At 41.4% G+C, this 25,452-nt stretch overlaps 2 protein-coding genes across 4 annotated transcripts in view; both read right to left on the bottom strand.

Annotated features, from left to right (window-relative positions):
* Window positions 1-7,821, bottom strand: part of furina (furin (paired basic amino acid cleaving enzyme) a) — a 45,560-nt gene extending 37,739 nt beyond the window's left edge. Inside the window, exons 1-2 of one of the 3 annotated variants that reach the window (XM_061277183.1) lie at window positions 7,644-7,821; window positions 2,215-2,541 (exon numbers count right to left, since the gene is read on the bottom strand). In XM_061277183.1, the coding sequence (XP_061133167.1) occupies window positions 2,215-2,541; window positions 7,644-7,646 (330 nt within the window). In that variant the 5' untranslated portion in view covers window positions 7,647-7,821. Of the gene's footprint in view, window positions 1-2,214; window positions 2,542-3,904; window positions 4,200-4,609; window positions 4,926-7,643 lie in introns of those variants that run through there. The other 2 variants (XM_061277184.1, XM_061277185.1) reach the window with 2 other exon arrangements.
* Window positions 7,822-10,428: 2,607 nt separating this feature from the next.
* Window positions 10,429-24,187, bottom strand: LOC133152788 (stereocilin). Its single transcript, XM_061276689.1, has 29 exons — window positions 24,115-24,187; window positions 22,905-24,017; window positions 22,214-22,238; window positions 21,586-22,126; window positions 19,707-20,594; window positions 19,575-19,637; window positions 18,966-19,091; window positions 18,574-18,740; window positions 18,311-18,497; window positions 17,974-18,089; window positions 17,619-17,751; window positions 17,335-17,517; window positions 17,087-17,125; window positions 16,842-17,018; window positions 16,547-16,696; window positions 15,633-15,691; window positions 15,229-15,352; window positions 15,020-15,099; window positions 14,793-14,931; window positions 14,167-14,372; window positions 13,842-13,932; window positions 13,589-13,751; window positions 13,231-13,394; window positions 12,133-12,288; window positions 11,924-12,066; window positions 11,566-11,714; window positions 11,253-11,350; window positions 10,880-11,027; window positions 10,429-10,517 (listed from the first exon to the last, which is right to left on the bottom strand). The coding sequence occupies exons 1-29, from the start codon at window positions 24,185-24,187 to the stop codon at window positions 10,429-10,431; spliced, it is 5,790 nt and encodes a 1,929-aa protein (XP_061132673.1).
* Between the last annotated feature and the right edge of the window lie 1,265 nt (window positions 24,188-25,452).

The raw sequence follows: 25,452 nt of genomic DNA, 5'->3' as shown, positions 1-25,452 counted from the left end.
CCTGTCCGCCGGCATATTGAACATTTTGACTGGTTCACGTAATCATTGTCATACTGTTGATTTTGGACTTGTTTCCTGGTCTATGAAAAAAATGCCCTATGACATCATCAATATTGCTATAATTAAAATGGCACTCCTTACTATGTCATTTTGTTAATTTTCAGAAAGAAAACTAAGAACTCTAGAAGATACTTAATCCCAGCATGTATGTAAACTGCCACACCTTTGCACTAGAAATGCCATGCATATCATCCATACTCAAATACATGCAGAACAGATTACTAAAGCAGAGTAGACGCTGTCAAGACTTTTTCTTTTTAACGTAGCCAAAACGAAACAAAGGCATTGCCAGTCTGGAATTAAGGCAGATTTTTTTATTCCTTTTTGAAGGTCTTCAGATAATTAAAAATAGGATTCAAGCAGAATATAAAAAGGGTTCCAAACACCTTTGATCATTTTGTCAAAGTTATTCTTAGCATCATACATTAGAGTTTATGTGGCACTAAACCACTAAGTATAAACACCATAACTACGATGATCATTTTAATCCCTTCAGTTTGTTTGGTGAACCTGAACATAGATGGATGGCATTTTGCTCGAGGAAATACTAGCTGTCAAATAACACAGTTAAATTATTTCAACTCCCATGATATGAGGTAGGAGCAGAGGTGAGTGCTGCTATATAGCATGTTACATAGTGACACTCCCTTGATAACAAAAAGATTCATGAGCTGCATGCAAGACTGAATAATTGGTTTAAAAAAAAAAAAAATCCTCAAGGCAGCATCAAGAAATTCAACGTCTTTAACGAGGAGTCAATCTCAACAGATAACAGGAAGAAGCACTCTTGTACTTTTGAGCATAGCTGATGCTTTTCCCCTAGTTTGATCCTCACGTCTACTTTGATCCCATTCTCAGACAACTCAATTGATTTTTTTCTTCCTCACTAATTAAATGTGTCATTCCAGACACCTCTTGCTGATGTTAACGTATACGCTAATGCCACATTATGACGTCAATATCAGTGAAATGGAACGGCGCCTCGACCAGATTTTATTTCCATTTGAGAGGCACAGTGAGTTTGATGATGCGGGCAAGAAAAAGTCTTTAAAATGTAAAACAACCGTACAAAGAAGCAAGCTGGCAGTTCATCCCAATACCAAGCTGTGCGAGTCAGCCGTTTTCTTAATTGAATTACTTTGACTTTTGTTTAATTATTCCAAAATGGACTAATAATCTGAGAGTGCAGCCAATCTCAGAAGACGTCTTCGAAAGCCCTCTTCATTTGAAGAACATTAATATTGACGATCAGTCAGTCACACAATTACAGTTTGAAGAGAAAAGGCAAATGGGGGTGATCAAGATGTTATTGTCAGGATTTAACGGCTAATACTTCGAGACTGGCAGGGACAGTCGGTAGGGAGATCATGACTTTTCTCACTGACAAAAAGGTGTTTTACTTGATTAGTACGGACAAACCTTTTGATTATTTAATTCCAAATCGATCTTAAAGAAGTGATACTGGTGTTTGCCTTCAAAAACAGACGCTTCCACAGACATTATGAACTGGGTTTCCCGAAATAGTTTCGAGGCATGCAGACTTTGATCACCACCCGAATCCTCTATCCTACCATCCTAATTGCGACACAGCAGCGTTAGACACACAAGGCTGTCTGACCACGCATTGCTCACAAACCAAAGTCCCCAAAAGCAAAGGTTTCAAATGTTCAAAGCTAAAAAAAAAAAAAAAAAATGGGTTGTTTCAGTGGAAGAGTAGTCACATTCTAGACTCTAGACTTCCTACCAAATTATGCTGCTGAAAACCACCGGATGCAGCTAAACGTGATCAGCTTTCTTGTGTAAAACCAAGGCCAAATTTTGCAGATATCAGACACACCTTAGTGATGCACAAAAAAAAAAAAGTGCCACTCTTTGGCCGCATGACCAGATTTACAGCCTGTTGCTTTGAAAGAGCTTTCTGGACAGGCAGGCGCACCATAAAACAGCATGTTAAACTGATTAAAGTGGCCCCAGAAGATGCATACACAAACATATTGCTATTACCAAGCATTGTAAGCAATGTGCCCATTTACGTCTGAGACTGAGCCCGCCAGAACTAATGGAAACAAAACTGAAAAACGTGCAACAACAGCCTGATAATTGAGCAGTCGTCTAAACAACCTCGTACCCAAGCAGAAAAAAGATTCAACTTACATGTCCATAGTTGATGAAGCCATGTTTACTGGCAATTTGTTCAGCTTCCTCCCCACCTCCAGGTATGTGGACAGCCCATGTGTTGGTGTAGACCTTCTGACCCAATACTGGTTGCAGCCCAGAAACCAGCAAGATCAACAGGGACGACAATATCAACTGCACCAGAGTGAGTCGTCGGCTATTCGCAGAGGGAGATGGTGTGCCGGGGGCCATGGGGTCTCCAGAAGCAGCACAGTCTATGAGCATTGCACCTTTCCGCCAGGGCAGGGCAGCCCACGGTACTTGCCGGTGCATGGAGAGACTATGAGAAGGAAGGCCACAGCTTACCTGATGGGAAACACAAGAGGAACGGGAATAATAAATACAAGTGTGCATAGCTGCGAGGTTTGACAAGTACCACGCAAGAATCGGCTGCAGCAATGAATCAACCACTGGTGAGGCCAATTGCTACTTGTGCTCAACTAAAAATGACATCACAGTTGCTCAATGACCAATCATGGCTCATCTTGCGACCATCACGTGGCAAAACTCAAAAAACATGAGCCCTGAGCACCTGTAATGTTATTTTCAGTCGACGGCAAGTTTGCAAATTGGCTCAGATGGTTAAAAACAGGTGGCGGTTGTCGCTTAATTCATATTCCACAAATGCACTATTAATCAATATATCATATCCAGACTAGCGGGGCCACATATAACATATTGCAATGAAACCTTTTTACCAATTTATGGATGAAATATTACTGCATTGCAAAAATAATCAGCAATTTGAGCCGTAGTATGAATGTCTCGTAATTAACGTGTTTGAACTTGAAGCAACCTCAGAAGGGTCAATCATTGCAGTAGCCCTTTGTATTAATCAGAACGCCGGTTGGCGAGTTCGTCACACCCTCTCGTTAACCATCAATTAAACATTCATGTTTGTTGTTTATATGGGCTTATTTATACAAGCTGAATAAACAACAACAATCGCGTGGGAAAAAAACTTTAATGCTTTTTTTTCCCCAGTTGTTTAATAATTAATAGAATCGTGGATTCTAAAAATACTCAATAGGTGCAGCCCGACGGGCAAGTACAGCTATGAAAATCTAAGCGGTCCAAATGAGGCCACTGGGAGTTCTCATTACTTCTGCAGTTGTTTCAAAGTGGTTTCAGTTGGCTTTAGTGGATAAACTTTTCAATTTTGGAACATTCCTGTTTTTTAGCAACAGGAACAACGGCTATGAGCCAACTAGATTTGGGAAGTTAGATGAAAATATGAAAAGACAGAATCCCAGCAGAAGAAGGAAAAAAAGATCTGGCATCATGAAAGACAAATAAAATACTAAAATAAACAGGTTTCATTTTTTGGATACCGGTTTCATTTTTGAAAGTTTTTTGAGTGTCTCTTTGAACTCAAGGTTGATTCCCATGCTTTGAATAGAACTGCTCAAATTCACTCCTTCCTGCTTATAAGCGGTCAAACGTGTTTACTTCGTCTCTTCTGTTGTAACATAACGCAGTCGTCACAGAATGGTACCATCTCCAGGGAGCGCTCCACCCATTGACTAAATGATGAGTTGTCTTTATACCATCACGGCACATTCAATGTGCGTCAAATTACTTTGTGCTTGTCGAGACGTGTCTGAAATCTGTCCGTACAGCTTGAATGATTATTTCGGAATACGTGGAAGTACTTATAAGTAGCAGTTACCTGTTAGCAGGACACGTCAACAATGCAGTGATGTTTCAGCTTTCGCAATAAAATTATTTTAAGTCAGTCCAATGACAAAACAAAATTGCAGGAAACAACTTTGTTGTTCGGCTGAGGGAGAATGTTTTTCCGGTTTTTTGAGTCCTCTGCGCAATCTGTCATCGCTCCACGTTATTATATCTTTTATTGGCTAACTGGCAGGATCGAGGAAGTAAAAATCATCCCACACACACACACACACACACATTGACCATTGTACTTGTTCATGATCAGAGTATAGAAACGCTTACCTGGGCGGTTTGACCGATGGAAATAAGTCAACCTGCTTGCAGTGAAAATAACACTAATATGATATGAAATGATCAATGGACCCAGCATGTTTAAAAACTGGCTTCCACTGGTAAAAAAGAAATATATATATATTATTTCTTACCTGTGAAATTCAAGTCAAACACAGCCAACAATCCAAGATCCATTTCTAAAATAATCTAAACATTTGCAAAAATATTTTTTTATACTGTAGGTCAGCTATTTCGAGTTTGTTTTCTTTTCAAAAATCCTCCATACATTGAAAGCAAACTTTAAATCCCTCTGCCAACTACAATATTTACATCAAACTTATGTGTCCCGTATGAAAACCAGAATCTAACCACAACACAGTTTAGGAGAAATAAAAAAACAAGAGAAATCTGAAGCATAACTTACTCAGCTTTGTCCTCTCTCCGTTGCTGCCGTGAACAAACACGTTTCCAAACCTCTGTTTGAGGTTAGTGTGCACTGACGTTAAATACAGATGTGTGTGACCTCACCTACAAGCTCAGCCACTCAGTTGCCTCACAGCAGAGATAAAAAGTGCACGTGTATACACACAAACACACACACACACACAACCCAAGCAATGGTGTGTGCGGGAATTATTTTGCTATTCGCCAGAGACATGAGTCAAAGCCCACCGTCTTCACTGCGAGTGGTCGTGTGTGGGAGCACAGTAAATGATACCACATGTCAGACAGTCAACTTGTAGCAGAGGAAACACAGAAAATCATAATTGAAATCATTAAACTAGAAACTATAAGTGTATGCAAGCAGAAATGGTACTACACAAATTGTTTTTTCCGCAAAACATAAAGCACCACCCGAGAGCTATTAGGTAAGGCTTTAATTTTCTATTTCTCAATGTCTTATTTCATAAACAATATGGATAGTCTTCATTTCAAAATGTTAAAACGTGCTTTAAAAGGATCCAGGCTCTTATGCTATTACATTAAAAGATAACGCACCACAAGTTAGATTGTGGCTGACCAATTAATTGAATTTATATCAACATCACAGATTTAATATAAAACATTCATTGCAGCCCTACAATAATCATACGGTTCAAATAACACGCCACACCGACTCTACTTATGTAACACAATGCAAAACAAGGTGTGTTTGAAAGTAAAAAGCAAGCCCCGACTAAACAGCCATGGAACGAGCAAAACACCACATATGCAAAGTCAAAGTTCAACTTCTTTGTCTGGATTCTGTCAGACTTGGAATGACTCACGCACCATCCATTCTTTTTCATAGTCATGGTTTCCTTTTGAAAACGCTTGTTTAAAGCAGATTTAGTAAAAAGGCAAATTGACGTAATCTTTGGCCTCAAACACCCCCAAAGCATCTAAAAATATAAATTAAGACAGAAGACTTTATTGTCGATCAATACTTTTATTATGCGCTCAACACAGCTGACGCCGATAGAGAGACAAAGTGTAAAACCAACAACCTCAATACGATCATCACACAGGCAACCCATAAGCAGGTCTAGAGTTGTGCTTGTCATACATCGACAGACCACGCAAAAGTTGACGGACTCCCCCCCCCCCGACAGACTTAAGACTGATTGCAGGGCTGTTGCCTGCCTTGACCAAAAGGGTTGTTTTTTGTGCAGGTCACACTGTAGTTATGCTTGGCCCTTAAGGGCCCGTTATAACGATGAAATCAGAAAGTGTAAATGGTTAGTTATTTGAGGTCTAACAATTACGGTGAAACGTTTTTTCAGAATCTGCGACCCGAGGTCAATGTTCCTCAGGGGTTGCGTTTGAGAGTTTGACAGCAAAACAGAATATTTACGTTAACGGCGTTGTAAAGTCAGGTTTCCCGCTGTAAATTGTTTTCCGCTTTAGTCCGAGCTCTGGGGGGATTCCATTTGAGAATGTTTTCTTCCGAGATGAAGGTGAGGGGGTGCCAGAAGGGCAAGAAATGAGAAATACTCCTCAAAGTGCCATCCACAAATGCGGTAAAACACGAGCGGAGGACTTCCGAGTGAAAAATGTGAAGCACCAACATTCGAAATAAGATTAATTTTGCTTTCACTGTTGAATACGACAAAGTAAAAACTGTGACGGGGAAAGCTTTGCTTGAAACGTCTCACAGTTTTTAAAGGGAACATCAGTCTGTTTAAATCCTTACACAATACTTGCTGAACAGATGAAAACTGAGCGACTCACAAAGGCAACGCCAGCAAAACAAGGCTCTTTCAAGAACGCTTTTAAATTCACCTACCATGTCATATAAAAAAAAGAACACACACTGCGGGAACATTTATTACTTAAGATTTGTAGCCATTTTCGGTGATTGAAGATGTGTCACTAATAAAAACGTTTGACTCACATTACGACTGACATTTTCATTGCCAACCTCGATGATATTCCACAATCGATTAAGCGTGGGTCGACTGTTTAAACCACAGAGTGGGGTCCAGGCATGACCAATACATACATCCAGATTATTTGGATAGATACCTCCTCGATGATTAGCATCTTTTAATCTACTGTAGTGTTGCCTCACATATAATATACAAATGGTCAAGGGATTGTCTTCAGGTTTGCTAAATTGTGTTCTAAATAAAGATCAGCCCCAAATTAATTGTATTATTCACCACACTATAACATTTCTGACCAACAGAATAAAAGGCTATTGAGACAAAGGAAACGAAAAATGTACTAAAGGTTACCTGTAAAGTCCCACCCCTGGTTTACATTAATCAATAAATAGCATGCAGTTAAGATTTCCTGACATTTAAAATGAGAGATTCAAATCTACAACCCTCCAAAATCAATCATCTTATTTGGACAAAATCGTATTTTCAGGCGAAACACTGTCAATAAAGACACGCTAAAATTTGATATTGCATTTATAAGTTAAAAATCCTAGACAATTGCGTGTTTGAGATGAATCGCGAGCAAACTTCTCTGGCCTGGAGACTCAATCAAATGCCTCCAGTGAAAGGTTTGCTCGAGATCCGCGGAGAGAAGCGTGTTGTCGGTCTCGCCTCACGCGTCAAGTCGGTGACACCACCACGTAGTCATCTATCTGGCAGCGATCTCCGGTCGAAATTCTCCACAAAGTGGAACGCAAACTTGACTTCCACGGTAGATTGACGCTGCTGACTTTACAAACGCGCCCCCGACTCCCTTTTTTTCCCCTTCTTTCTACATTCCCTTGCAAAAGCGTATCTTGTTTTTTACAAATACAAATACGGCGAGGGTCATCACCCAATTAAACCGGTCACGATCAACGTCACTATGATGTGTGTAAATTCGCAGTCCGGAGCAACTGACAGCCACCTGGCTCGACAAGTCCACCCGGGATTGCCGTCCCCTTGGTACCGGGGAAGCCAAACGCCGAACAATCACCAAAACAAGTCTGAATGTGTGTCGGAGCTAACAGCAAACTTACGAAGGGCTTAACTTACCATCTTCCGTTTACATGCTGCACGATCCGGCGTGTTGTCTCGCACCCAGCAGTGCTAGAAACGACGACGGCGCGGAAAAAGCACGGAACATTTGATAAGCGAGACTTGCTGGTTATAAATAGTCATGATATCCCTCGGTGGTGTGCCACCGGAGAGGTCCACACAAGCCCCAGGAAATACGTCACGGACCGTGGACAAAGTGGGGACGTTCCAGAGACTCCCTCCGTTATAACGCGGTGACAGCACCACCTGTCGGTGACAAGTGGCGTAGCACCCTCAATCCTTTGTGGTTCGCAAGCTACGCACACGCCCAGTTTATTCTTAGGTCACAGGGCTTTTAAATATAGTCATAAGGTTTAATATATGGAGAGGAACATGATGAATTGGTTATGGGACGTACTGCTTCACAGAGATGTTATGATAATCAAAATTTTATTGCTTTCTGGAAAACCACTCTCACTATATCAGTGGTTCTCAAATGCCAAAGGCCCCTTTCAAAAATAAACTTAAGTCTACATCAAGATCAACATTAAATGTACTTTATGTCCCCCTAAAAAGTTTCTCCTTGTTATACTTTCATACTACTTATCCTGTTCAGGGTACAAATATCCATCTCGAAGAAAGATACTTTTAGGTAATTAAAAAAAAGAATGTACACATAAAAGTCTAAATACATCATAAAGAAATAGAATAAATAAATAGACATCATTTTGTTATAGGTATGTACACTTGACCATAAACTGTCCTGGAAAGCTCACATGTACATTAAGTCAAAGATTACCAAATGCAATTTGTTTCAAATCAACTTTAACAAGCAGTGCTGTTCAAACTTAACACATAAAGCAAAAATAAATAAGGTAATTAAATAAATATATAAAATATTGTTTTGTTTTAATTCAAATTTACAAGAGCTCCAACACATTGGCATTAAGTGTTCATCAATGAAAGAGTGAACCCTGATTCAAATCTCCACTGACCACTACAAAGCAGCGGTATGATGAAATATGAGCTGACTTGCCCTTCACACGAGTTTGCTGCATTCTCTCTCGAATGTTGAATGTTGTTAATGTAAATGTTGACTTGAAGGTTCCCTTTGTATTTCTCTAGAATACTGCCTGACACAACTCCTAATGGATTGAGTTTGTGTTAGTGAGTCACGACTGTTATTTCCTCCTTGAGCATACATGTGACAGAGCATGTGATCTCTTCCCCGTTACACGTGACTGTTTTACTCCTGCATTGTAGCTTTGTTCTACTGACAATGCAACTCCGAAAGGAACACATTTAAAAGAATATTTTATCTTTATGGCGCTTTCTTGGTGTGTCTGGTACCCACCATGGAGTAGGGCCAAGGGACAGCAGTGGCATAGCAGAAGGTAGCCCAGATGAGCTGGTTGCTAAGCAACATTTGCCTTTTCTAACTGGTTTTAATGTAAAGTAGGCCACACTGGTTTTAAAAGTTTTGTACCAGTTGTGGTGCGACATTTGCCTTTAGTACTACATGAAAGAATTCAGTTGTATTTAACTTTATATTTTGAAACATCATCATTTAAGTTTTAAGACCTGTTTGTTTTTAAACATTTATTGAAGTAAAATGTTCATATATCTTTTTGATCTGAGTTTGTCCAACAACCACAAGGAGCTTTGCCCCAACATGGCGCCAACCGACATCTACTTGGTGAGGAATGCCTCCCGGAGGAGATGACGAGGGATAAGAGCTGGCAATAAATGAATGTGCCTCTGATTTACCGTGGAAATTTTTCAACGTTCCAGTCGATTTTTTTGCTTTCTTGCAGAACCCTGAAGCTTTTTTTTTTTCCAAACACTGACTGTTTTGGGTTTTGGACGTTTCATAATTTTTGTGAATTATGTATGGGGAAAAAAAATCATGGTGGAGCCATCATGATGCTTAGGGGCTGTTTTTCTACAGCTGAAACAGGGGCCTTAGACAAGGTTGAAAGAATTATGAACAATGCTGCAAATGTCAGTGTTAGCAAAAATGTCAAGGAAAGCTTACTAGAAAATATGACATTTATTTGGGCTTAATCTATTTTTAATTCCACGGAAGACCTTTTTTTGCTAGAAAGTAAAGACATTATTAGGAAGGCCAACCAGAATATCTAAACCTAACTATATTTGGACATTTCAAATAGGGGCTGGTGTGTATTGACTCCCATTAAACATGCGTTTTAATGTGATTGTTTCACAACACGACGACATCCCAGTTATAGGAGGGTGTGCATACTTATGCAACCACATCAGTTATTTTTACTTCCTGTCTCAAAAAAACATTGTTTTAAAAAAAACATTTGTTTATAAGTGACATCAATTATTAGAAAAAAAAATAAGCCATGCATCTAGGTCCATTATTTTTTAACATTACAAAAAAACTTGGAATTTGAACAGGGATGTGTTGACTATTTATAACCACTGCAGGAGCGACAGCTATCCCCCTGGAAAGCGCATTAAAGCGAACCATAATCGGTGAAGCTCGAGCGAAAATTTGGATTGTAGTTTTCATCCTCAAAACATGTATTCATTTATATTTAACCACATTTGCAACATGGACCAAAGTTGTATTTCTTCTGAATCCTAATTGGTCTAAAAATGAATACCAAACAATGAATAATTCATTCAGTAAAAATTCAATTAGACTGAATCTTGCGCATCATTAACTAAAGGAATCAACTCAGAGAAGCAATAAAACGATTCACAATGTTTATTTTGTGTACAAACGTGCGGATATCAAGGAAGATCGAATTCTAATTAGATATGTTCAAGCATTTTAAATGAGCTGCCATAACCAGAGACTCGGAGCCACAAAGCTTAAAGCAAAGCAGTTTGCGTTCAGGCCTGCTGCAGCCGAGTTTCTCCCTGTGGAGGCAGAACATTCATGAATGTTGGCTTTGCACGGTAAAAATCACCGGTGTTGCTTAGAAACAAACATTACCAATCCAAATAAATGATATCAATTAGTGATTCTCATCTTTTTTACAACAGATATCGCCCCAAAAATGTTCAGCACTCCAAGCACCACCATGATGATCAACATTAAATTACACAGGCCCGTGTTCATTGAAAAAATAAGCAGACATTTTATTTCCTATAAAGTAAAATGAGTATAATTAATGTCAAATAATTTCAGCTATTCCAGAATGTGTGACAACATTCACTGATTATACAGAATTTGAGACTCACTAGTAGAAATCATATATGGTTGTTGCGTCAGTACTAACCTCTCAACTCGAGCAGTGCATCTCCTTCATAACGAGCGAGTCCGACTGCATGTCTCTGCTCGTTGTCCAGTTCGCTCCACTGGTCCTCCGTGATGGCCCACGCCTGCTCCGCACTCAGCCAGGACAACTGAGTGGCACTGAACACCACCTGGCAGGCACACGTCCATCACAAAGTCAAACCTATAATACTGTAAGATTCTGTGAGAAGCACAACATACATAATCCTAAACAAAAAAAAAATCGCAGCTGATGAGTTGCTCCAATGTGGAGCTAAAAATAAACATTTTAGTCGTCCAAAAAAAAAGACTTGAGCCTCGAGATGCATCATAATCTTGACATAATCTGCTCACATGAACTCAAAGGCGGTACTTACTGTCATCTTTTTGGGTGACAGCAAGCTGATTGCTTCAGCGGTAATGCCTTCCACTTGTTCTTGTGTCAGAGCTGACAAAACAATGTCTGCCAGGCCCGCTGAGCATACACCAGTTTCACAAACATTGTAGTTAGATCATTCATGTAGCTCAAAATAGAGATTTTCAAAACTTTCTCAGATCTACTCTCAAATCCCAAGGAGATTTTTTTTGAAACTGTTCCAATCCATCAAGTATTGTCCTTCCTCACTCAGGATGAGGGACAGTAAAATGTTGGCAAGGAAAGATCCTTTGGGATGTTCCATCCATCTGTACCTGCCAGTGTCCCAATTTCAGTGAAAACTTCCGGTCCCCAAGCACCGACTGGACCAAAGGCCTCCGGTCTGGACAAACGACTTGTCAAAGCCTCCATCTGCTGTTCCGTGCATGGCAAGGACATTTCCCGCAGGAACTGCACCGCCATGCTGCCGTTTCAGGAAGAAAGATTTCGGATTTACTCCTCCCGGGGATATATGCAAAATGTTTACGGACCGCTTCAATGTATGCGCGCCCACTTTCTAGTTACATCTGTTAGTTGGTGTGTTGTCGTGGCGACTGGGAAACTTGTATGGCCTGAATGTAACTTACAGCAGTCAACATCTCCAGTCATTTGAAAATGGATTCATTCAATCACCTGAAATTGTAAGCGCTGATTCTTTTCATCTCCGATGGATACAGTCCGCAGATCAGATGGCCGAACGTTGCCAGATCCACCATAGATAACTGCTCGATTTTCAGGTTGCACTTGCGCATCGTGCCCGAAACGACGGCTCTCATCTAAAAAGCCAAAAGGAGTCATCGAATTTACTAATCGTTTACAATCAATGTTTGAATTCAATTGACCTTATTCGTGCGCCAGGATGACAGTGTCCCCAGATGAGCCAAAACAGCCAGATCAGTCAAAGAGGTGTCATACAGTTCTCGAACTGTCATCTCGGTCACCAGAGAACCGAGAGCCAGAACCTGCTCTGTTCTGAGCTCACTCACTGGACTGAATGCCTGCAGTGAACAGAGAAGAGCAAAATAGTTCAGTCACAGATAGGAGCTGATAATTACACCGCGCCCGGCCTTTGGCCATGCCATGAAGTGTTTTTGGCTGTCAGTGATGGAGACTAAGTGGATTGCCACACTCACTGACTGGCCTGCAAAATAGAATGAGATCCAATATGAGAGTGGTGGAGATAGGAAACCCCCCACTATGGCGCGGTACAATTTTTTGCAGTTCTGCTTTCGACAGCTTATTACGAGTACTTGTTGGAAATTGGTTACAAAATTCCGCAATATAATGAAAAGTCTGTGATGTAAAATCAAATATGTATAATTGAATAGTCTGCAACAAAGTGAAGTGTCATATGGCAAGAATGCTTGGGAATTTATACGTGCCACCATTTTAGAAATATGATTAAAATGACTATTAAAATAACAGTATTTTGTCATTTCTAACCTACTAAGAATTATTGCCATTATTTTTACAATTCTGTGTCAGAATAATAGGTCATTTATCATTCTTAATCTGAATTTTACTTTATTACATCATTATTTGGCGGCAAGAAATGACACACTTGGGTTGAAATTACCTACTCAAAATGATTCCTTGCCTTAAAAGGTTGAAAATCATTTAAGATGAAGTGCACTGCTACACCACTGCAAACTGAAATCACATTATTACAGTTCTAATTAAAACTGGTGCTTTCTATCTTCGCAAATTTTCTTAATCTAGCATATGCATTGGAGGTCATTCGATTGCGCAAACATCCCTCACAAAGTACCATTGCCGAGATATAATAAGTGGGAAAGCCAAAGACAAGCATTGTATCACTTCTATGCAAGAAGTGGGTTTTGATTGAGGCCCTTTTATTATCCCAGACAAAAACATTCCATCACAGATCCAGATTCAAAACAAAAGACTCGCCGTGTTGTTTTATTCAAGCTACTACTGACCTGACGAAGTTTGACCCAGAGCGCTCGGCGCTGCTCGGAACTTAATGAAGTATCCTGACCGAAGACTTCCACACACTCTTTGAGGTCAACTTGTGACATGCGGCTCAACTGAGTTGACGTCCATGCGGAGGGGAACGTACCTCTGATGTCAGCACAGCTAGGGACTGATACAAGAACACATTAATTAAAATCACTCAGCCATAATTATTTGACATGCGCTTGATGACGTCATCAGTCTGAAACAGCATTTTCCCAAACTTAGAGTTGTGTGCCATTTTTGTAATTGTACATCATCACAGTTCAAGATGCTCAGAGTACAGAATAAAGAGGACAACATAAAATACAGAATTTCTGTCACCAGTGTCTCGGACTTTTACGATCCCTCTCATGAGACTCTGCATCTTCTCTCTTTGACGACGTTGGTCCATGCGCCACTTCAAACAGACTCCGCCCACTGCGCTGTCCTCCCAGCGCTCTTGACCCACGAGAACCTGCTCCACTGTGTCTTTATTCAAGACTCTCTAAATAAGGGAACAATGTTTAATAACACTCATCTTTGACAACCAAAATGTAATGTATAATTACTTTCTATTTTTTTGACAGGTGCTCACCAGTGGGATGGAGTTAATCTGTTTTGTTGACAGGGAGAACACCAGCCTTCCCAAATGTTCAATGTCTCCAGCTTGCCACTTGGACGGCTCCCTGGAAAATAATAATACAAATAATTGTAGTTTTAAAGGGTGCCAAGGTCTCACTGAAATAAAATGTAATGTGAGCGATAACATAGTAATATTTGAAACATTTTAGACCCCAAAACAAATTCTGATGTGTAATTGCTAAATCAAGTGTTGTTGGCACACAGAGGGAAATGAAGTTTAGTTATCCCAGTGGAGAAGAGGAGACATGATAGCCAAAACTTTTTAACTCCTGATTTACCCCATGAAGTCTTTGTGTGTGAGCAGATCACTGATATCTCTCAAGGCTTCTTTGGGAAGACAGAAGCTTCTCATCTCCTCCAGACGCAAAGCCAGAGCACCTCTGTTTACCAGAACTAAACTGTCTCTATCCAAGAAAGGCAGAAGAGGGCCCAGAAAGTCCAGAGCGGGGCCATCAATCTCACCTAAGTTATAGGAAGAGGAACCCTGCAGAGCACCACATGCTGTTATACAATAATTAACAGCAACTTTTAATCAGTGATTGTTTATGTGTCCCCAAATGTATTTTTTATGCTAATTTAAAAAAAAAAGTTCTTATTTTTCAAGCTATGATTCTTTTTAAGTACGCAGCTTAGTTTTATTTCCTACTACCTTATGATAATGTTTTGGTCACACAAAACAACTGTCCACAACGCTACATAATATCTCATAAATAAAAACACTTCCACTCAGATAAGGATTGTGAGTATTTTGGCCTCTGCTTGAAATTTTGATACAGCCCCTCTAATGGCTACCGGGAGCAAAAGTGACTTCATCACATCGATCTGTGCAATCTAATTAGTTCAGATGAATCAAAAATTCAACCTTTACAAAGATGAGGATGCTTGAAACACTCTTAATAATAACCGTGTGTTTACTTACAGCCTTTTCGGCAATGTTTGTCTGCTTGTAATGAGGTAGTTGGAGGAAATCGGTGAAGTGTGCCTGAACATGGTCCAGAACAGCCCTGAGGGATGTGTTGGAAAGGTCATCTATCATGGTCACTCTGAAAGAGCACAAGTATACATTTTTGTCCAAACTGTGAATGATTTATACTTAGAATCTATTTGCATTCTAAAAACGGAGATACTTGCGGTAATGTTGCGGAAAACCAAGGGCTTAAAGCGCTGACAAGTTGAGGATGTTTTCGCACTTCCGCTACGATACATTTCCGCTTGACCAATCACGCACACAAAAATGTTAGTTCGAAATGTTTTTCTGGAGACATTTGCACGCCAATCTGAAAGTAATTACACTGGAAAAGAGTGTGAGTCAGCACTTTTTAGAGGAGTTGACTTCTCACCAGTGCAGGTCTCAAGTTTCCTTGCAACATAGTGACAAATTGAAGCAACTCTGCAAAATCACTGTCATTGCTCCAAAGCCTCAAAAAGTCACATGGCATTCCACCTGCAACCTGACCCAGGTCTCTACAAAAGACACAAATCATTTAGGTAAAACCAATTCTGGATGTTGGATTTCTGTATGACACACCAACACGGTGTCGCCGACGGGCACCAAAATATCCCTAAGGATCATATGAGTCTAGGCCTCTTCTAAAAATAGCTCACCGGTTTTGGGGCATAGTGATCTCCTCATACAACGTCATACAGGTGATCTTTTACTATTGTAAACTGATTTATAAAGTGATGCATATTAACTTTCAATAAGTTGTTGCATAACTTCCTTGATGTAACATATTTGACTTACCTCAGCATCTTGCTGGTGATGTTTGTAGAATCATGCATCCATTTAAATAAAAGCTGAGCCTGTACAGATTGGAAAGCAATGTAAAAAAATCTGATATACTAAAAGGAACTCTAGTTAGGAGTGGGCCAAGTATGGCCTGTTCTTTAATCTGGCCCACACAGCATTGGCATTATCAAGAATCTGTAAAGAGTTGGTGCATTGATTTCAATCTTTATTTCATTAAGTTGGAAAATTAAAATGTATTTATTGTTTATTTACACAAATAGGTTTCATTAAATGATTGGTTAATTGATTTCTAATATTGTTACCAAAAAAAAAAAAACTTTTACACATTTGTAGTCAACAATTGCAAGTCTAGTCGCTTTAATGGAACCCATAGCTCGAATGGAGTTCAGAGTGAGACCCCCTTTGACGCTTAGCTCCTCCCCCAAATACTCAAATCATTTTTGCTTAATAATGATAAACACTTCAGTGCTTAAATACCGCTTATTATTCTGTATGACAAAAATCAAACCATATGGGAAGTACAGAATAGAGCCAGCACAGTGAGTTCAAATTGCCAGCGCCTTTGATTTTGAAAACTCTCTTGCAGCTTGGCTGCTTCTTACATGTTGGCAGCAACTTAATAGACCCCTCTCTGTGACAAAAGCCCTTTAATGTACCTATTATTAATTTAAGCGACATTCCACCACACCGCTATGCCAGAGCCAAACTAATTAGCCTGATGGAGTTCGGCCCGTACGGTACACTAATATTCTGAAAGGCTCATCTGAAGCATATCCAATGAGTTAGAAGATTAATTGAAGGCAAGCATTGATGATTAATGATGAGCTTTTTCTTCATTTGAGTAAGATTCTGACAACTTATTGTTGTCACGGAAATTGGGAGGGGGGGGGGTGAAGTGAAATGCACACCTGCTGTGGTGACCAGATAATGTGTCGGAACAAGCTGATGTCTCTCGGGATGCCTTCCCTCTTCAGGGCCTCAGTCAGTTTCCTCAGAGGGATTAATGGCAGAAGACAGTTTACATGCTGAGTGATGTTGGGTAAGTATCTTAATAAAGCCTATAAAATAAATTAAAAAAAACACGATTGAAGGTCATATTGGTATCTTCCTCGTACAAAGTGCCTCTCCCTGCTTAAAAGAAGAGAACAAATGATGACGGAAATGTGGACAGTGCATGCAATGAAGAATTAGATGCTCCATCACCTCGTGCATTGCGTTGTACAGCATTGCTTTCTGGCCAGGCTTCAGGTCTGTCAACATGCTTCTCCAACACTGACACTGGGCACTTTCACTGATCTCAGACCAGTGGAGGCTGCTGAGCACAGCGGGAGAGAGACCCGAGTGCAATGGCTTCAGTCGGCACAATTTTTCCACTGTGAGCTGCCAGGAAGATACTCAGATGAGGTTGACCCATATTCAGTGAACATTTTTTCCAGATTTCAACTTACATTGGTATATTTAGAAATCTTGGACAAAATTTGAAAAGCCTGGGGAGGGAAACAAATCAAATGTTCTCAGTTACTTTTAGTGGTTAATACATGTTGTGAATGGCGAGAGTTTTTATATCAATTTATTTTTACATGGGGGGGGGGGAGTAACATTTATATTGTACATTCAGGTCATTTGTATAAAGTGCACTGCTGTGAATGTTTTTTCCCATCCATGGGGGGGGGGGGTAAACAACCCTCCTGCTGACCTGAGCAGGAGAATATTTCCCTATTCCTGGTTTGGAGAGGAGCTCTAGAAGCTGCTGTGAAGGAAGCGATTTTAAGAAGGATGCTCCTAACTGCGGAAGGAGAGCACTGAGGCCAGTCAGCGCTGCAGGTGCCATGCTGCTGGCGTTCAACATCCGCATTGCTGGGACCAACCAGGACGAAAGCTGTTTGAGCAGAGCAGTTAGTCAGATACTAAAGACAATTATATTGACAGAAGGTCGTAATAGTCCGAGCGAGGTTTTTACGATGTGAACATGTGCCTCACCCTGCCGCTAGCGCTAATGAAGCCCTTGGACACGCACTTTACCAGCTGCCTCTGAAGAGTGAACCACAGAGCAGAGTCCAAAAGAAATGAATGCAGGTCAAGTGGATCCAAGTAGCACGAAAGAACACCGAACCTGCAAAACAATATTGTAGCCCTTTTGCAAGGCTCACAAGCCAAACGTACACGTTTTTTAACGAAAAGGAAAATACGAAATATTCTCAATTGTCTTATTATTGAGGACAGAGTGGACGGACATTAAAAGTTGAATATTAATTAAATGCTTTCCATAGTACTTATGATAGTTTTTTTTTATTTATGGAAGCATTAAAATGCAGAAAGATTGAACTACCCCCACCTTGATATGTTACCAACGGTGACATTGTTCTTTTTGGTGAAAATGGTCCGAACGACATGGCGTCCTCTAACACCATCCAAGCTGCTATTGCCCAGAAACTCCACCAGAGGAGTAAGCTGAATGAGATGACAGCCGTAAGAATATTATTTCGACTAAAGTGAACTTTTGCATAATCTAATTCAGCATTCGCAAATTTGCCTAGTTTTTCTTTTTCGGTCAAAACCACGTCTTATCTAAAAATATGGCTTCGATGTCATCTGTGCTAGTGAACTATGTTGAACTGAGGGAAGGCAGTTCACTTAGATGAATCACTTATGATGTCAAATTTCACTGCAACCTGTTGTGACGTCAGCTGTTGAAACCGACTGACTGGAAGGTAAGGCAGCAACGGGAGGATGGAGCTCAGGAAGTACGGTGGCCAGCTGGGGACATCACCCACCACACTTGACTGGAGAAGTCTTTTTACAAAGGCCTTTTTCTGCGACGACTTCAACTCTGAGCTGTGTTCGCGGATGGCAGCCAACCTTCGAACGAAGCCAAACGTTTTAGTGTCAGGACACTTGTCACCTGAATTTGATGCTTTGCTAGTCAGTAACTCACACGCTGTCATTCACAATGACGGAGGCTGGGAAGCTCATGATGTCGGAGACAGACATGAACGGAAGGAACTGGGACAGGTCCACAAAGAGTTCTGGGGTCACTCGAGGGAATTTATGGATAAAAGCAGCAGTCATTGTTTCCATGGCCTGCAGCTCTTTTTGGGACGCCTGACATAAGGGAAAAGATTAAGAGGAGAAAAACAGATGTTGCTTCAAACAGATCATCTGTTATACATTCAAAGTTGACTGCACATATCGCATGACAACATCTGCCATATTTGTCAAACTGAAATGTACTTCTCCCATTGAACGAATGACCACCCCGAAAAAAATAATCTAACTATCAGAACTCCCATATCAGGACAAAAAAAAAGAGGAGCCACAAGAACAAACCCGGCTGGTTTCGACTTGGAGGTGATCCCAGCTTTGATGCATATGAGAAAGGAACCTCTTGACGGCATTTTTCTCGGCGGCCATTACCAGAGTGCGAATGCTGTCTTCCGGCATCTGGAGGTATTCCTGAAAAAACAAAAAATAAAACTTTAAATCTTTGTAGGTGGATCTCTTATAGCACTGTTTCCCAATTTTACATTAAAAACAAAAACCGCATCGAACACCACAATGGAAAAATGTCACATTTGAATCCTGTGTGCTGTTTTTTGTATTTCGGCCAAAGCAAAGACGATATTGCTTCGGCGCCATCTGGTTGCATCTTAGTGTCAAGGTGGTATGTTGACATGAGTTGAGGAGTTTCATTTAGACAAAAGTAGCGCTTTACCACCATCTTGTGGCTTTTAAACGCAATTACAAATCTTTTCAGAAAGGGCATTATATACGCTTGGATTTTCACTGGACACTGTTGATAGATGAAGAAGGTCCACCATTTGTTGAAAATAAATCATTTTTGGACCAATCAAGTCAAAGTGTTTGATTACATGTGACACTCTTTCACAGCGCGCTGGTGGTTGGGAATTACTGCCAAAACATATGCTTTGTCGGTACCTCCAATAGAACCTGTAGAGCAGATGAGTTGTTGTCCTGCTCAATCAGATCCCACAAGACAGGCTGGTGAGCAAAAGCAGAAATAAGTTCATTACGCATCCTAGCAGAGATTGTATATGTGCGTGGCCTTACACTGAAACAACTCAGCAGGTCCTCTTTGAGGCTTGCGTTCTGCTCCCGACGGAGGAAGACTCCCACAGTGTGAAGGACGCTGGTGGAGGCCTCCGGCTGTAACGCACTCCAGGATGCGTTGTCAAGGAGACTGGAGAGGAGGATGGCCTGACCCAAACCTTGCCGAGCTTCTCCCTCCCCCTCATCCAGACCCGAAGAGAGGCCGACCATGAAGTCCAACACTCTCAACACGTATCCGAGCGTCACGAAAAACCATTGGTTCTCTTCTCCATCAACCTGACACACACTGAGCTTGTGTAAGACATCCAACATCAGTGGGGCCGGATTCACGCACAGCTGCGACGTGTCAAACTCATATTGGGCTGGGAGGACGTCAAAAAACCTCTGGAGTAAGCACTTGCTGTCCTCGACCTCTGTTTGCAGATCAGCACAAACGTCATACAAGCTGGGCATTGATCTCAGCAGCTGACGGTAGAGCGACGCATTGAAGCACATGTGCTCTCTCAGTCCGTGCGTCTGCCCACACGCTTCCAGCATGGTCACATTGAGGAACGTCTGCACAGCCCACTCCTTGTACTCACAAGTCTCCTCGGTGGCATCGACCCGGGAGAGGTTGTGCTGTCGAAAGCAGTACGTCGCGGCCCAGCTCCCTTCTGGGAAGAAGCGGTGGGAACCCCCGGGTTCCCTCCCACACAACGATGAGATAAGGGCTGAACTGTTGGGCAGGAAGCAACGCCGGAAAGCCCGGGCACTCACCAACCTGCTCCCCAACTGAGCTAGACAGCCTTCCTCGGGCACTGGGCTTGCTGTCGTACGGCTCGATAGGTGCGCGCACAACTGCTTTATACTTGTCTGGTTAAAAGCATTATAGTTGTGTGTCCTGGCAGCCTGCGAGTGAAGAATCGATGTCGGGTGTTATCATTTAGCAGAGAGGCCCCAAATGCGTTTGAAAAACGAGCATCACTACACCCACGCACTCTGCGTGTATCTACTGTGTAAACAAATTCCCCGCAGAGATACACGACAAAAACACATGGCACACATGCTGTGTTCAAAGTGCTATTTTAGTAGAGAAAATGTTCACCTGCAAATTGTGGGGGATGGCCTGCCGCAAAATTAAAAACTGGAATAATTGATGCCAAAAGGTTCGTAATTGCCCAAAGAAGCCACAAGATGGCGCAACGCATTTTATTCCCATAAGTCATGTCTATGACCTAAATAATGAAGGTCTTCCCCTCCTTTCAACAAGATGGCGCCAAAGCGATACTTTTTTAGACATGGCTTTGGCCCTGGGTTTTTTTTCTGAATAGAGGATACGTTTTAAAAAAATTCCATGTCGCATGTCTTTATTAATAATACTAATATTATTAATAATAATAATAATACGAACAAGCGGTATAGAAAATTGATGGATGGATAATAAGAATAAGAATAACTACTACGGATACAAATATAAATAAATAATAGTTGGGGGGGTGATGTGACTGATTTGCTTCCTGTAAAACAAGCCCCATTTATTCAATGATACATTCAACAAAACATATTCTCATTGTTCCCATTCTAAATTTCAAATGTTCAGCTCATTCAATTCACCTTGGAAATCATTTTTCAACTTGCCCAAAAATCCAGATGTCAAAAATCCCATAAATTTAACTGTTTCTATTAAAGATTTGATCATAATCTACTTTTTTTTTTTTTATCCACTAAGAGCATTTAATAGTTCTTCCTCTCATCTTATATCACCGACACAGCATACACAGTTTCCCACGGCACACTTAAGTGCCATGGCACACTTATGAACTACATGACGGACACAATAATAACTTCTCAGTGACCTTCTAATGGTGTGTATAAGGACTTCAAATAAAGTTGTCCTCACCTGATGTGCTCTGTGCAGCCAGAAAGTGGAATTGGCACAGACCGTGTTGTTGAATTCATACGCAAAGAACTCGCTGCACACATGAACCCACAGGAAGTCCTCCTCGGCCGCAGACAGGTACCAAGCTGCATCAGAGCATGTGGCGTGCAGGTCCAGACCCATTTCACCATCAGCAGGACTCACTGACCCATTCTCCCATTCCAAAAGTTTACAGTAGAGGAACACTGTGAAGTTGGAGACACCGCTCAGTCCTGGAATGGATTCATTGCACGCCGCCTCCAGAATTTCTGCAGTGGTTGAGTACTCCATCTCTTTTTGTAGGTCACTCTCACTTTTTAGTTGAGGCTGATTGCGCTGACCGTGAAGGCCTTTTGGATTGATTTGATGAGAAGGTGAGGATTTTGGAGTTAAGTGGGGAGATGTTTGTCCAAACCTATTTTCATCACTGGGGGGACATGACAGGAATGGCAGCGAACTTGGGAGACCCTGGGTGCTCACACCCAAAGCTTGCGTGTTCCAGGTCACGTTATGTCTTATACCCCTACATTTGCGCAAACACATGAGAGAAGTCAGTTACCGCACTCAGATTGACAGACAATTTTCTAGTGTACTGTTTCAATGATCTTACCATAAGATTAATTGTCTCAGATCACCTTAAAAGAGACATGAAAACAAATAGCATGAGTGTGAGATGGAAAAAGAAATTGGACACCCCCAACAAATCACCATATCTGATCGCACGACAGTAAATCCCACAAATCCCTTGATATAATCGTACTGATAACAATGAAAGGTCAAAGAGATTAGTCATATTGACAAAAGATACTCAAGTGACCAGGTTGACCCAAAGCCATTATTTTGCCTCTCTAAACACATGTAGTGTTTTTCAATGAATGCAAGACAATTCTCTGAATTTTAATGATTCCACTTTTCTGTGGTTTAATTATTATTTTCTGATAAATCTATTGGGGTGTGCTCAACTAAATTTCTTCATGAAAATAAATGGTTGTGTGTATAATGGAAACATGGACAGACACTGGTGGAGCTGGGGGGGGGAGCGCACTGCCCCCTATTGAAATATGCTTGAGCCCCCCCAAGTGCCAGGCCAGATAATTCACTTTTTGTCCAGAGAATATTTTTCCCCGTTTTTCCACCCATTCCCCATAGGAAACAAATACTGAATCTTAATCAGAATTTGGTGGGGTTGTAAAATATGTTTGTATTTGGTTTACGGCCAGCCTGAGATATCCTTGCCCCCCCAAGGAAAAAAGCCTAGCTCCGCCAGTGTGGACACTTGTCTAGAAGCCCTACACACTCACCAACTGAGCATTGTCCCCTTCTACTGGGCTGGGATACGTCCGCCACATCGTCGACGTCATCGAGCATTGCCATGGTAACCTGTGACACTTTCTTCCGCAAGTTCCCATAAACAGAACTGCCCAGTCTGTGCAGAAGGCCCATCCTGAGCCTATCCAAACTTTGCACGAGAGCCAGATTTTCCTGAGCCAAATTGCCTCCACTTGAGCGTGTCAGCGTTTGCAGGACTACATTTTGGATGGAATCTGGATCATCCCGCATTGCGCTTGAGTCATCTCGAAAATGATTTTGCAGCAAGGCATCCTGTTTCATGGCTTCAGGGGGCAAGCTGAAGGGCTTAATACGTCCACTCGAGCCTCTCCTGTGTTCAGCATCTGCCGAGTGCAAATTGACCACGGGCTTCCAGCTGAGTGTTTCCATAACGCCGAGCACATACTGAAGCCAGCCGACACCAAATGGGCAGTCAGTGTGACCTTTCAGTGCGCATATGAAGCCCTGCAGGCCGGCGCTGGCCTGTCCGTATGTCCCACTTATCAGCGCCTGGAAAGCGGCCTCTAACACAGCGCTCACCGTCCTCCAGTTTTGAGCCAACAAAGACAGAATTGGCTTGTGAGGCTGACGCTGCAGGAGGGTCGTGAGGCTCTGCAGGAGCCCCAGAACCCCGTCCCAGTGGGGGCTGCCTCTCACGGACAGGAACCAGTCCTTCACTTGGATGCTGGGACGAGGCGGCACACGGCCGTTCCATTGGTTCTGCGCAGCGCTCCCTTCGGATTGCAAAAAAAAATGGAGCACCTTCTCCCACAGCTGTTCGTCATGCGAATCCAAAGGCGCCTCCTCCAGTCCTGCGGTCATATCTTGGAGGTACTGAGAGACATCGTAGAGGAAACCAGAGAGACGACGGCGGTCAATGGGCTGGTTTAGTGAAGCCGGGTTGGTACCAGGAAGTAGTCCACTCAGTGTTTGAAGGCCCCCCAGAATACTATTCACCCAAGGATGCACAAGTACGTCTTTGCCCGTCTCCCCGGAGCTCTTTTGCGGATTCCGAGCATCTCCTTTACTCAATTTGGAGAGGAGCTCCTTGAGAATGACATCTCTTTGCTGTTCTCTAGCCCTTGCTGAATGATTGCAATTCAGTGCAGCAAGACAAAGAACAATTTCGTAGATAAACGTAGGAAAATAAATACGATTTAATTATATCGACATTGCACTAACTTGTTTCCTCGGAGGATCCTTGTCCTAGTAAAATAGCACAAACTAGGACACTTGTAAATAGAAGAGTAGCCATGCCTGGCCTTTTGTCTGCAGTCTTCAATTCATTCCTGTGAGAAATATATCACTCCTCATGACAAATTAGTATTGATTGAAGAAAACAATGCAATTCTGTTTACTTTCACTAAAAGGATTAACCTGAGATGTAAAGGAGAAGGAGATTAAACCTTAATGATTGGGCGCCACGTCACCTTACACTTGCAGTGCATGGCTAATAAAGCACGTACCGGCCCATGATTGGAAAGTGGTCGCTGGTTTATGCAACTCATATTGACGTTTCAGCTGCAAAGATTCACCTATTGCAATAAAATCAAGATGAAACTTACTGCTGGATATGATTGGCAAGACTTGACTGAAATGGTGAATAGTTAAAGTACCTGTAAAGTGAAAGTAAATATGTCTTGTAAATTTGACACTGCAGAGAATAGTGTTCTCAACAACCACGCTGAATATGAGTGGTTAAAAAAAAAAAACATATATAAAATGAGGCATCTATGATCATGGATGAAGATAGATGCTCGGGTCAAAAAAACAAAAGTTTAAAACAAATATTGAAATGCTGAAAAACTGTTTACTAATAATATAGCTCCGCAACTCAGTCCATCGACTTAGTTCAGTGTTCGCACGTTTTTAGCAATCATGTTCGAACATCTTTCACTATTTTCTAAAGTCATTTTCCAGTTTCTTCAAAACATCACACACCCACACAGAAATTGCTTCAACAGTGACAGTTGAGATATGGAAAATTACATTTTTCTCTCATTTGTCTGTTCTATCTTTCTGTGTGTGTGTGTGTGTGTGTGTATATATATGCGTATATATATATATACACACACACAGAAATAGTTTCCCTGATTCAGATCACACGTTCACATTGAAAATAAAGAGAATTTTTTCAAAACATTTGCGATTACAAAAAAAAAGAAGTTAAAGAACTCACCGTGGAACTTTTCAGTTGTTGAAGTATCAAGTGAGTTGCACCATCTTCAGTGTTGTGGTATCACAATACTTTCACTCTCCTTGAACCTTCCTACTTGGTAGCAATGGTTTGAGCGCAGAGGGTACAGACAGATAGATGTATCTCCTAAAAAGTGAGAAGCGGGATCGATACCTCTAACATGGTTAGGTAACTTGATGGACAACAATGCTTTGTCAGCCGAGTTCTAAGAGGTCACCAAGTAAAAATCTGGATGAAGTTAATCTCGTCCAGGAGCTCCATCCCTGTCTATCAGGTCTCCTGCTGACTAATTCCTCATTGAGCTGTCTATCAGCAGGGGGCTC

Source organism: Syngnathus typhle, linkage group LG4 (genome assembly GCF_033458585.1).
Source record: "Syngnathus typhle isolate RoL2023-S1 ecotype Sweden linkage group LG4, RoL_Styp_1.0, whole genome shotgun sequence".
Classification (NCBI taxonomy): Eukaryota; Metazoa; Chordata; class Actinopteri; order Syngnathiformes; family Syngnathidae; genus Syngnathus; species Syngnathus typhle.
Note: the sequence above shows the minus strand (reverse complement) of the source record. Positions and strands in the feature narration are given on the sequence as shown.

Excerpts from the sequence above, each read along its gene's own strand:
- LOC133152788 (XM_061276689.1), bottom strand. The coding sequence starts at position 24,187 with ATGGCTACTCTTCTATTTACAAGTGTCCTAGTTTGTGCTATTTTACTA. Across the intron at positions 22,239-22,904 it reads AAGGGGACAATGCTCAGTTG|GTGATCTGAGACAATTAATC; the intron begins GTGAGTGTGTAG and ends GTCTCTTTTAAG. Across the intron at positions 10,518-10,879 it reads TGCACTGCTCGAGTTGAGAG|GGAGAAACTCGGCTGCAGCA; the intron begins GTTAGTACTGAC and ends CTGCCTCCACAG.